The sequence below is a fragment of the Octopus bimaculoides genome, chromosome 7 (genome assembly GCF_001194135.2).
Source record: "Octopus bimaculoides isolate UCB-OBI-ISO-001 chromosome 7, ASM119413v2, whole genome shotgun sequence".
NCBI lineage: Eukaryota > Metazoa > Mollusca > Cephalopoda > Octopoda > Octopodidae > Octopus > Octopus bimaculoides.
This window is the reverse complement of record NC_068987.1, coordinates 55,216,133-55,229,802: the sequence shown is the minus strand read 5'-3', so window position 1 is coordinate 55,229,802 and position 13,670 is coordinate 55,216,133. Positions and strand designations below refer to the sequence as shown.

General features: G+C 37.6%; 1 protein-coding gene across 4 annotated transcripts in view; it reads right to left on the bottom strand.

Moving 5' to 3' along the window:
• The window catches only part of LOC106881306 (catenin delta-2), a 409,602-nt gene that overhangs the window by 65,233 nt on the left and 330,699 nt on the right, over positions 1-13,670 (bottom strand). For all 4 annotated transcript variants that reach the window (XR_008264620.1, XM_052969695.1, XM_052969696.1 and 1 more), the window contains one exon: positions 5,268-5,403. Coding sequence is in view for 3 of the 4 variants with exons in the window: in XM_052969695.1 (XP_052825655.1) it covers positions 5,268-5,403 (136 nt within the window). In the remaining variant the exon portion in view is untranslated. The remainder of the gene's footprint in view (positions 1-5,267; positions 5,404-13,670) is intronic.

Here is a 13,670-nt window from a genome sequence, read left to right as displayed (position 1 = left end):
TATATATATATAAAATGGATGAACAAAATCAATAAGAAAAAACAAGAGAGACAATGTTTAATAAGGAAGAGTCCTTAACATTTCTGATGTTAATCTTTCATCAGATCAAAAAAAAAAAAAAAAGGAAGAAAAGGGGTGGGAAGATTGAAAAACGTATACACATATGCTAGTTTAACTCTTAAGTAGACAAGGGAAAAACATGAACAGGAAATGATTTTCAAGAATCTGCAGTATTAGAGGGAGAGTGAGAAACATACTTATGAAAAGCATTTAGTGCAGGGTGAAGGTCATGATGTGGAATGTCACATAGAAAGCAAAGGAGTGAACTGTACAGGGCTGTTTCATCTCCAAAGAACTGTAGCAAAATTTTGCAAATAACATTTTACCATCTTGCCAAAAAGAACAAACATACTGTAAAAATGTCTTAAATTTACAAAATGACAGGATGGTCATGGCTAGAATACCTTTGATCTGCTCAATCAGAGCTGAGTTGGGTTTAGACAAGAATGAGACCGACAATTATACAGAAATTTCCTTCAGTCAGTTCCATAAGAACTGGAGTTGTTGTTGTCGGCACTCCGTTGCTTACGACGTCAAGGGTTCCAGTTGATCCGATCAACGGAACAGCCTGCTCGTGAAATTAACGTGCAAGTGGCTGAGCACTCCACAGACACGTGTACCCTTAACATAGTTCTTGGGGATATTCAGCATGACACAGTGTGACAAGGCTGACCCTTTGAATTACAGGCACAACAGAAACAGGAAGTAAGAGTGAGAGAAAGTTGTGGTGGAAGAGTACAGCAGGGTTCACCACCATCCCCTGCCGGAGCCTCGTGGAGCTTTAGGTGTTTTCGCTCAATAAACACTCACAATGCCCGGTCTGGGAATCAAAGCCGCGATCCTATGACCGCGAGTCCGCTGCCCTAACCACTGGGCCATTGCGCCTCCACTAAGAACTGGAGTAATTCTCTTGTGAAAAGAACATGTAATTAAATCAAATTGATATGTGAAATTATTATCACCAATAAGATCATCAATTGCTTGACTTCTTTTTTCTATCAGATTCTTTCATCCATTAATGAGGGATTATGGAAATTAGCCTTGAAAGTTATACACACGGTAGAATTGATTTCAGCACAGAAAATCAAATCATCAACTTTTAAATATTACTTCTGCCTACTGCAGTGAGTTTCAATTCCACACACAACTTCTAAGCTGGTGGGTGGATTGGAATAAAGTATTTTTGAGGGAGACATACAAAAAGGTGAGAGAGAGAGAGAGAGAGAGAGAGAGAGAGAGAGAGAGAGAGAGAGAGAGAGAGAGAGAGAGAGAGTGGGAAAACATACTTTATTCATAGCAGAGTCAGTTACAACATCAAATTCTACAGAGTAGTGTAGACTGTTAACACTAGAGATGGAAGTAAATTCTTTGACGGCCCTTTTAGTTCACTGAAGCAACATTAAACAGAGGAATAAAAAGACAAAACAAAACAAAACAAAGCAAAAATGCTTGAAAACAGAAACAGGTTCCATTCCTTCAGAAAGATGCTATTTTATTTTTCATATAAGGAAATAGCCTAATGTCTGAGAGAGAAAAGGTAATGAATGAGGTGTAGAAAGAGATGAGTAGAAGAGAAAGAGATGAGTAGAAGAGAACGAGAGCCTATGTTATTGTGAAAGATAGAAAGAGTAAGCATGTGAATATAAGCAGCAGAGAGAATGAAGGTACATACAGGGTGTGTGCATAGTATGCATGTGAGTGCAAGGCATGACCATTCATGCATGCATGTATATCAACTAGACTGAGCTTTATCCTAAATGCATGTGCACTCATGTGTGTGTGTGTGTGTGTGTGTGTGTGTGTGTGCACACACAAGTCCATGTCAACACTGTCTAAATATACACTAGCATATGTGAACTACTGACTGTAGAAACACTGCAGAAAACAATTGCATGCACTAATAAGTGCTTTTCATATGCATTCATGCATGCATGTATGCTTGCATTAACAAACAGTAAATAAACTTTGAGGCATACATTAACACCCCCACCTTTATTTCTATTGACTGTAAATACATGTACAACCAAACATATGCAATTAGACTAGGAAATTATATATAGACACACACACACACACACACACACATATATATATATATATATATATACGACACACACACACTTGTACAAAACTGATGCTTCTTTCCATCTGTTCTGTCTGTCTGCCCCTCTTTCATCCCATATTCTGAAGACATTACCATTTCCTTGTATACATACAGGCACTGACACAGGCATGCATGCATGCGTGCCCACACACACAGTTGCATGACTGCTAAAGCTCTTGCAAATTTATACACAATTTGCACTTTGCACTACACTAAAGAAGTATTCACACATACACAGAGTCAGACATGACAACATGCACGTACACACACAGACACGTCAGTATACAAGTGAAAGAGAAAGCCTTTGAAAATTATGAATAAGTTATGAGAAATAGTGAGTGTGAAATGCATGCACCCTACTCTACCCTTTTCCACAATGTACAGTGCTAGGATACAATAAATGCGCATTTATGTGTATGTGATGATAATAAAACAAAACTACCAATCACCTTTTTCCTTCTTCTCTCTCTCTCTCTCACACACACACACATACCCACAAACCTTTGAATATGGTCATGCCAGCCATGAGGAGATAAAAGAGATTTGTGAGTAATAGCAACGGTACTGGTTAGACTCAGAGAGAGTGCGTGTGTAACGGGTTATTCTAAAGAGGAGGGGTGTTGCGTTTAAAATGACAGAGGTGAGAAAGAGAGATTTGGAAGACGGAAAAGAGGAGACAGAAACACCACCACTCCCCTTTTAACTCCATCCAAGAAGTAAAAAAAAGGAGGGAGTGGAAGAAGTCCATGGTAAAGTAGAGGTACAGAGGAATGATGTGCAAGGTACATTTGATCATGGAGTGACACTACAAAGATTGATAAGGTTCATTTGAGAAGGGGGCTGAGCATAGAAAGTTGATAAGGCATATTTAATTGAGTGAGGGCCATATGAGGTTGGTAAGGTTCATTTGATTAAGATGGAAGATTGGTCAGTTTCATTAGGCAAGGAGGTCACCATGGAATGTTGACGCAATTCATTTGATAAGGGGATGGCTTGGAAAGGGTGAAGAGCTTTGTTTTTAAAGGAGGAGGCCACTGAATGTTGATGTAGTTTAATTTCATTTATGTGGTGGGTGCAGAATATGAGACTGTGACCAGACACGAAGTGAAAGTCTGAACTGGAAGCCTCAGATCAATTCAAACTCAGCAGGCCTAGAATCAAAAGCATCTGTTTTAGAGATATGCTTAAGATAGTATTACCAAATGTGTCGTTCCTTTATTTAGTATGTATAGTAGGAGGAGAGTGAACCTTTTTGTTACTGCATTTCTGTTGAAAGAACTACCTTTATCTTTTATCTTTTACTTGTCTCAGTCATTTGATTGTGGGCATGATGGGGGTAACACCTTCAAGGATTCTAGTTGAATGAATCAACCCCAGGGCTTTTCCCTTTTTTAAAGATTAGTATTTATTCTATTGAGCTCTTTTGCTGAATCATTAAGTTACGGGGACATGTGTCTGTGTTTGTCATCGCCACCACCACTGACTGACAACCAGTGAAGGAGACAGATACAAATATGCACACACACACACGTGTATGTGTATACTTGGAGACCTTTGGAAATATGTTGTGCGTGAGAAGACCCGGCAAGCCAAGTGAGACCTAAATGCAAGGCCTCTGCCAGGGATGTAGCCAGCCCACTTATGCATACCTTTCTTTCATTGGACACTAAACTCTGCTTGCGAAAACCTGTTGAGGCAAGTGAAATCGAAATTGAACTAAATTCGACGACTGGCACCTGTGCCAACGTCGTCTCCTTCATTGGACACGAAACTCAGCTTGCGAAGACCTGTTGGGGCAAGCGAAAGCGAAATCGTGATGGCACCTGTGCCCAGCGTCGCCTTCCTGGCACTTGTGCCGGTGGCACATGTAAAGACATTCGAGTGAGATCGTTGCCAGTGCTGCTGGACTGGCTCCTGTGCAGGTGGCACATAAAATACACCATTTTGAGCGTGGCCGTTGCCAGTACCGCCTGATTGGCCTTCGTGACGGTGGCACGTAAAAACACCCACTACACTCTCGGAGTGGTTGGCATTAGGAAGGGCATCCAGCTGTAGACACCAGATTGGAGCCTGGTGTCACCTCCTGATCCACCAGTCCTCAGTCAAATAGTCCAACCCATGCTAGCATGGAAAGCGGACGTTAAACGATGATGATGATATATATATATATATATATATATATATATATATATATATATATATATATCTCGTAAGAAGATCAGAAAGCTGGGTAGAGTGGAGTGCTAGACATGAACAGCGCAGCAAAGGTTAAAACTCAGATTAAGATGTCATGTTGGATATGGGATACATATCTATCCACTCTACCTAGTGTATTGAGTTTTATACCAGGCAATGTTTGTGTTCATCATCATCATCATCATCATCGTTTAACGTCCGCCTTCCATGCTAGCATGGGTTGGACGATTTGACTGAGGACTGGTGAAACCGGATGGCAACACCAGGCTCCAGTCTAATTTGGCAGAGTTTCTACAGCTGGATGCCCTGTAAAATATATTATTGAATACATTATATATATATATATATATTTTATAGCATTCTAATACCCACACATTGTACTTCATTCTCATTCCATTTCTTTTCCTAACACCATCTTTCTTCATTTTCGCCTTTATTTCTGTTTGTTATATTTTCTGTTGATCACCACACCTTATGACAAGAAAGCTATATATAGGTAAGCAAATCCCATCAATTTTTAGTCATAACTTGCCTGAAGGGCCTGTGCACTCACAGGTGGAACTCAGAGTCACCAGAAACTGACTTGACCAAAATTTATTACCAGTCTCTACTATGGTATTGAGTACATCTTTTTTTGAGTACTCTTTTGTCAAACAGTCAATATTAAATATGTATGCATGTGTGTGTTTAATAGAGGAAAGAAGGTGAAAGTAAAAAATAAAGATAAACAGAAAGAGAGAGAGAGAGAGAGAGAGAGAGAGAGAGAGAGAGAGAGAAATAAAAAAAGAGAAAAAGAAAGTGTAAGGTGCAAAAAGCTAGGAGGAAAATGAAACAAAAAAAAAATGAAAAAGTACAACAGGAAGAGACAAATAAATATAAAAGAGATGAGAGGAAATAAAGAATTCACCTTGTTTTAGCCTTAACATCATCATCCATAAAACAGAGATGTTGTAGGTAACCAGCTGAGTCTGCTTTGATGGCATCATTGGGACTGCCAAGGAAATCTATCACCTCCTGCAAATCTGGCTTTCGTAGTCGTGGAGCTAAAAGAGAAACCATATTATTAGATGAGAGAGAGATGCAGTGTAAAGATAGGACAGAAGAGAGATGAGTGAAAGAGAGAAGTAGAGAGAGAGAGTAGAGAGAGAGAGAGAGAGAGAGAGAGAAAAGGGAGTTGATGTACAGAGAAAGGAAAGAAGAGGGAAGTAGAGGAGTAAAAGAGAGACATGAGAGAGAGGGTGAGCTGATGTACAGAGAGAGAGAGACTGAAGTAATAAGATAGTCATTCAACAGGAAGTGAAAATATTGATTAGTTTATTCATTCATTGAATATTTCATGGGCTAAGCAATACACACACACACACAAATATACATCTAGATATACATACACTAATACACCAACATGATCACAGTGCTAAACACACACAGATGATATACACATAGACAAACAACAGAGGTAAAGAAAAACGTTTGAGAAGATGCCATGAATAAGGCTTGAGGTGGGCCCTGACTATTGACAAGAAACCATTGACAATACTTAATAACAGTAGCTTCTTTAACCAAAGATCATTATTGCCTGTATGCGTCTTGTTATTGCCTCAGAGGCTTTACTAATCAGTCTGGTGGGAAAGAATGGTGTGATAAAGTTTATTTTAAATTTAACAGCTATTAAGTAGGCAGACAGACACCTTGCTCTATAAATATTAATGTTAGTCAGATGAAAACAAGGTTTTGTACTTCAGTACATAATGAAGCAATGAACGGTAAACAGTTCAGAGTTGGTTGGAATATCAAAATAGACATCAGTTATAAATTGTGATGTATTAAGTGAGGTAAGGCACAAGCATGGCTGTGTTTTAACACTTTTGCGACACAGTGTTTTGGCATGTGTAGCCAAAAAAAAAAGATCAAAATTTTTTTCGGTTGAGATTGAAATTGATGGAGGTATGTAGAAAAATAAACGATAAATTGCCTAAAACTGTTCATTAGTATGTAAAAGTTATATATTTTATCTACAGAAAGATGATCTCTGACTGGCTATTACACTTCAAAACATTTGTTTCATTGGACAGATGTATCAGACTCAAAATCCTTTCAGCTTGTATTGCTCAGGCTGATGAATCAGCCCAGGTGTCACAAGAGGGTTAAAAAGCTTGCTTTCCATTTATGTGGTCTTGGGTTTGACCCCATCCTGCAGCCCCAGACTGACCAAAGCTTTACGAGTGGCTTTGGTAGAAACCTGTTAGACACCTGTTAGAAAAGGCGGCGATCTGGCAGAATCGTTAGCGTGCCGGGCGAAATGCTTAGCGGTATTTCATCTGCTGTTACATTCTGAGTTCAAATTCCGCCGAGGTCGATTTTGCCTTTTATCCTTTCGGGGTCGATAAATTAAGTACCAGTTACGCACTGGGTTGATGTAATTGACTTAATCCCTTTGTCTGTCCTTGTTTGTCACCTCTATGTTTAGCCCCTTGTGGGCAATAAAGAAATAAGAAACCTGTTAGACACAGGCATGTTTGTGTGGTAAGAAGTTTGCTTCTCATTTACATGGTTCTGGATTCTGCATGGTTCCTTGAGCAAATGTCTTCTACTATAACCTTGGCTGCCCAAAGCTTTACAAGCAGATTTTGTAGGCAGAAACTGAAAGAAGCTAGTCTGTGTGATCTTAGTGTTTGTTCCTACCACCACATGATAACCAGTGTTGGTTTGTTTATATCCTAGTAAAAGAGGCTAATAGAATAAGTACCAAAGACTTAAAGATAAAAAGAAATTACTGGGGTTTTGTTCAGCTAAACCCCTTCAAGGCCTTGTGCATGTGTGTAAACCCCTGTGCATGAGTGTAAATATTTGTTTTAACATAATGTGATAGTAAATGAACATCACTGTCATACAAGCAATGTTGTTAGTTTCTAGTCTTCCATGAGAAAGATGCCTAGCTTTTGGGAAATATTACCTTGCTTGGAAACAGATGGGGGTTGGTGACAGGAAGGGCATATCACTTCAGAAACTCAACCTCAATGAATTCTGTTCAACCCATGCAAGCATCATCATCATTTAATGTCCGTTGTCCATGCTGGCATGGGTTGGACCAAGCATGGAAAGTAAACGTTAACTACTGATGATGATAATGAATTATTACTTTAACCCTTTTGATAACAACCCACCCGAAACTGCCCTTGATTCTATGATACAAACATTTTATTTTAAAGTGATCTATATTAAAACTGTCCATCAAATATCTATGTTAAATTGTGTTACAAACATTGGCTTAATGGTGTCAGTTATTTCACTAAATTATTTTCCAAATCAACTGAAACACAGGCAGCATATTTTAACAGAAATATAGAAACAAAAGGGTTAAGCAATGTAATTTTTTTTTTTTTAAGCCACAACATAAAATTGTGAATGAAAGAAGTTAATTATTCCAATCAGGCTGAACAAACAGCAATAAAAGTGAAAAAAATTCTGTATTCTGACTACAGAAGGCTTTATTTCTGTATCTAAAAAACAGAAATCTATTTGATTAGTGAATGGTTTCTAGTTGAGTTATTTATCAAATACCTTATCTTTAAAATGGAAACCCCTTTACAACATTTTAGGGCTGCACATGCTTTGTTTTATTCTAACATCCATTTTTCCATACTTGCGTCAGACTGTAATAAGGCATAGTTTCAATGGCTGGATGACATTCCTGCCACCAGCTCTCATCCATTTTCAGACAAGGTCATACCTCCCTATGGCCAGACATGTTTTCACAGAATATTGGAAAGGTATGACACTGCTTGTATGACAGTGACACTTACTTACAACAGTTATATATATATATATATATATATATATATACACACACACACACACACACACACACACACAAAGACATAATAAGCATAAAAAGCATATTTCAGGTTTGCCAACCAAAACCACTTGCGAGGCTTTGATCAACCTCGGCTGTACTTAGAGCCACTAACCCAAGATGACACGCAATCTCAATAAAAACAGACTGAATGTCTTTAGCACAAGCGTTAAATCAAACAGCCCAAATTATTGGACATCTTATATCTGTATATCCAATGTTAAACCTTTCCAATCACCTTAACCTCTTTCTAACAATATATCTAATGAAATACAGAGACCACATATATTTTGATTTTTTTCAAAAATAAATAAGAATTTCGAGGAATGTAATGAAGCAATTAACGTGGTCAATATTAAACCAATGTTTGGAACATGACATAATAAAAAGTTCTCATATAAAAAATTATGATGGAAAATTTTGATTTAAACATAAACAGTAAGCATGGGTGAGAGATTAAGAAGTTTGGGCAAGTGTCTTCTATCACTCCAGGCCAACAAAAACATTGAGTAGATTTGGTTGATTAAGACTGAAAGAAGCCTATTTTATGTGTGTGTGAGGGAGAGAGAGGAGAGAAAGGCAAGAGAGGGAAGAGAGAGGAGAGAAAGGAGAAAGGAGAGAGAGTGCTTCTTTGTCAAGACATAGCAGCATAATAGTTGTAAATGAGTGTCACCGTCATACAAGTGGTGTCATTTGCTGCGAATCTTCCATGAAAACATGTCTGGCCATAAGGCGGTATTACTTTTGCTTGGAAACAAGTGAGGGTTGGTGACAAGAAGGGCATCAGGTTGCAAAAAATTCTACCTGAATTAATTCTGTCTGACCCATGCAAGCAAGGAAAAGTAGACATCAAAACGACAATGATTAGTATAGTATTATTCTATGTCCTAAAATAAAAATAAAATGTATGAATGATGTTTTCTGTAAGGTGCTGCCATGGCTGTGTGGTTATGAAGTTTCCTTCCCATCCACATAGTTTTGGGCTCAGTCCTACAGTGTGGCAACTACTGTATCATCTACTAGTCTCAAGCTGACCAAAGCTTTGTGAGGGTATTTAGTAGACAGAAACTGAATGATATTCATAGTGAATGTGTATGCATCTTCATCTCAACATCATGTGACGGTTATAAATACATGTCGCCATCATCCAAGCACTGTTTCCAATTTTCCATGACAGCATGTCCGGTTATGAGAGGAAAAAAAAACATTAAACTTATTCGGAAACACATGAGTGTTGGTGATAGGAAAAGCATGTAGCCATAGAAAATCTGCCCCATCTGATCAATGGAAGCTAGAAAGCATGGACATTAAAATGATGACAGGGTTCAATAATTTGGTTATACTTTCTGCACAATTTTATGAAACTTAGTTTGAGCTGTCTTCAACAATTCCAAGTGAATCAACATTCCCAGATGAATTGAAATTTTTCTGTATCTTTTTAAAGCAATTATTCCAAAATATAGTGAAATCATGAGATTATATTTACTTTAGGTATTAATAAACTAGGAGTGGAGGCGCAATGGCCCAGTGGTTAGGGCAGCGGACTCATGGTCATAGGATCGAGGTTTCGATTCCCAGAACGGGCGTTGTGAGTGTTTATTGAGCAAAAACACCTAAAGCTCCACGAGGCTCTGGCAGGGGATGGTGGCGAACCCTGCTGTACTCTTCCACCACAACTTTCTCTCACTCTTACTTCCTGTTTCTGTTGTGCCTGTAATTCAAAGGGTCAGCCTTGTCACACTGTGTCACGCTGAATATCCCCGAGAACTACGTTAAGGGTACACGTGTCTGTGGAGTGCTCAGCCACTTGCACGTTAATTTCACGAGCAGGCTGTTCCGTTGATCGGATCAACTGGAACCCTCGACGTCGTAAGCGACGGAATGCCAACAACAACAACAACAACAATAATAATAAACTAGGTAAGGCTGGGTGTGGTGGCTAGAACCTTACATAGAGTATTAGGATATCTGACTAACTGTCAATAGCACTAACAACAACATCACTGGGTAGTGCCATATTCATAATAGAGACAATTCTATATATTATTGCCCCATCCTATCTAACCCTAAATAGGTGCGACACACTACTGTTTAGGAGCAGGAGCTTTATACAATTGAAAAGTGTTTGCAATGAGCCTTATGAAGGAGATGACAGAGGACCGAGATATGTCGCACATTGCTGTGCTCAGGGAAGACCTGCTCACCACAACAGTACTGAGATCTTAAAACTGAGGTGCCATGTAAAAAGGACTGGTGCTGGTACCACGTAAAAAGCACTCAGCACACTCTGTAAAATCATTTGTGTTAGAAGGGCATCCAGCTGAAGAAACCAAGCCAAAACAGACTATGAAATCTGGTGCAGCCCCTGGCCTTGCCAGTTCTTGTCAAGCCATCCAACCCATACCAGCAAGGAAAACGGATGATGATGATGATGATGATAATTATGATGACATTGTAAATACAGTTTTGCTAGGAGTTTGGAGAAAACAACTGAAAAGAATAAATCCAGTACAACCTGCATTGCCATCTGCAGGTTTTAATTTGACTTGAACTTGACACGTTATATAGAATTCCATTAAACTCTTTTGATACCAACCTTTCTGAGACTTCCCATGATTCTAAAATAAAATGTCCCTGTTTTAAAATGATCTAAATTAAAACTGCAGACTTCAGTACTTTTTTGTACCATGCATCCATATAAGAGGACCAGTCAAGGTGGATACTGCAGAATTTGGCATTCTGACAAAACATCCACATTAAGTTGGATATAAAGATTGCCATTTGGTATTAATACTGCTTCTGTTGATAATAATTATTTTTTAAATAAACCTGCTAGCTATATGTGACATCAGTGCCTGAAAAAAAATCCCTGTAATTCTATACATCATTGGCAGTAAGATTTGGCTAATATGCAGCAAGCAAAGAACTGTCTCTAAAGAGACAGTATGTTGAAATCACATGATCTGGTAGTTCTGTAATCAACAGCAGTCAATTCTTGTTTATCCATGATATAAATATGAATGCTTTTATGCACCATGCATCAATATGAGAGGACTTCTGAAGGCTAATACAGCAATATTCAGTGTCCTAACAAAACACCCACATAAGCTGGATATAAAGATTGCCTTTTGGTATTAATACTGTTTCTATCACTAATAATAATAATGGACTCTCCTGTCGAAGATGATGTATGAGCATTCAGATTTTGCTGAACGACCTGCACAAATGATTTGTTTATAGTGATCAAATGTTTTTGCCATACATTAGCTCACTCTCTCCATCGAGTCAACATTGTCTGAATAGGTGCCGTGTGTGCCACACATCAGGTGCTGAAGTGATTGCAGAGCAATGTGAAATGAAATGTCTTGCTCAAGAACACAGCACATCCCCAAGTCTAGGAATTGAAATCAGGATTGCTAGATCGTGAGCGCAACACCCTAACCACTAGGCCATGCACCCTCACAACTACTACTACTACTACTTGTAAAAATGATAATTATTATAATTATTATTATTTCATGTTAGCACAAGTTAGATATCATTGAAAATAAATACGTAGCGCATTATTAAACTAAGTGTCCCAAATCTGGATAACTTTCAAACAAAACCCACTTATCCAGATTGAAGTTTAAGAGTATTGCTCATTTTTAGATGGAGTTGATTGAGATAAAACAAGATTAATACATCTTGCCAATGCAGCTCAGTGCAATATCTGGAAGAGGATTTGAAAATCAGTAGTCCACCAACTTAATCTCTCACTCATACAATACCTTATTCATGCAGGAATTAAAAATAAAACAAAGAAAATAATCTTCTGATTTTGATATCCAATATTAGCAAGGAAGGTCTTCTTATAAGGATTATTTAGTAACTATACAGCAAATAAAAATTAACAAATGAAGACAATATTGAGGTGAATTGCATTGTATTAAAGAACTTTCATTACTGTAATTCTGTTGAAATACACAGACTTTGCTTGAATTCAATTGGAAAATAATTAAGAATTTCACAAAATAATTTAGTCATTATTAAACTGGTGTTTTGAACAAAATTTAATATGAAATTTTGAAGGAAGGTTTTAATTTAGATCACTTTAAAAGAGGAAGTCTATGTTACTGGGCCAATGGTGGTCTCAGATGGGTTAATATCAAAAGGTTTAACCCTTTTGTTACAATATTTCTGTTAAAATACATTGCCTTTCTTTCATTTGTTTTGAAAATAATGAAGGAATTCATAAAATAACTGTCATTATTAAAATGGTGTTTGGAACAAAAATTAACATGAAATTTTGACTGAAGGGTTTAAATTAAATCCTTTTAAACAGGAAGTTTGTGGCACACAACCAGGAGTTGTAGTCTCAGGTGGCTTGGAATCAAAAGAGTTAAAACTGGGATATATTTGGATCAGAATAATTTCAAGAAAATGTTACAAAATGTCTCACCATTTTTTTTCAGTATTGATAATGAGGGTGGTAATGATTGCTGAAAGCAATGATTCAATACACGCAAATTTCATTGTATCAACTCTCTCCCTCTCTCTCTTTTATTCACGCTAGAGTATGGAGAGAAGCTTTTGAAAATATGAATAGCTTTGATGCCCTTTCAATTAAGTTAAATGCAACACTGTCCATTTTGGTCAGAAGTAGGGATTAACATCCAGCCATAGAAACCATGCCAGAACAGACAATGGAGCCTGGTGTGGCCCCAAACCTGACCAGCTTCAGTCAAACTGTCCAACTTAAGCCAGCATGGGAAAATGGATGTTAAATGATGATGGTGAGGATTCATGTACTGAAGACTCACTAAAGTTTGTTTTGTTTTGAAGGATTACAGAAGAGAAGTGATTTTTTAAAATCTCTTCATTTTTTTCTTTTTTTATTATCTGATTAACTACTTGTACATATTGCCTGGCTGATAAAGTTCAAACGATTTAACATTACATTATCTTTAACACTAGGTAGGGCTAGCAAAACAAATGAAATGAGGAAAATAAATTCTGTTAAGAAATGACTGAAGTGTACCCTATTGAAATGATTTATATATCACCTGTCATCTATATCAATCAAACTACTGGATGTTATGCATCACTAGTCACAATGCACTTCTAATTCTTTCTTGATTGCGTCATTCTTTTCCATCTTGGTCCGAATAGTTTAACTAAACCATTTTCCCACTAGCATGGAAGCCTTACTTTGAAAACATTTTTCTTTCAGACCCCCTGGTGAGCTGGCCGAACCAAAGTAAGCATCTGTTCTAGCCACCTACTTACACTCCTCCACCCCAATCCATACACTAATACTATAAAAAAAGACAAATCCCTTCACAAAATTTAAATCTGAAGAATCTATTAGAGTAGATGAAAGTGCTTATATGTGATTTGTAAAAAACATATGACATGTAAATAAATATTTGTATATGCACAACCATCCAGATCTCTGAATACCATTTTTTAAATAAT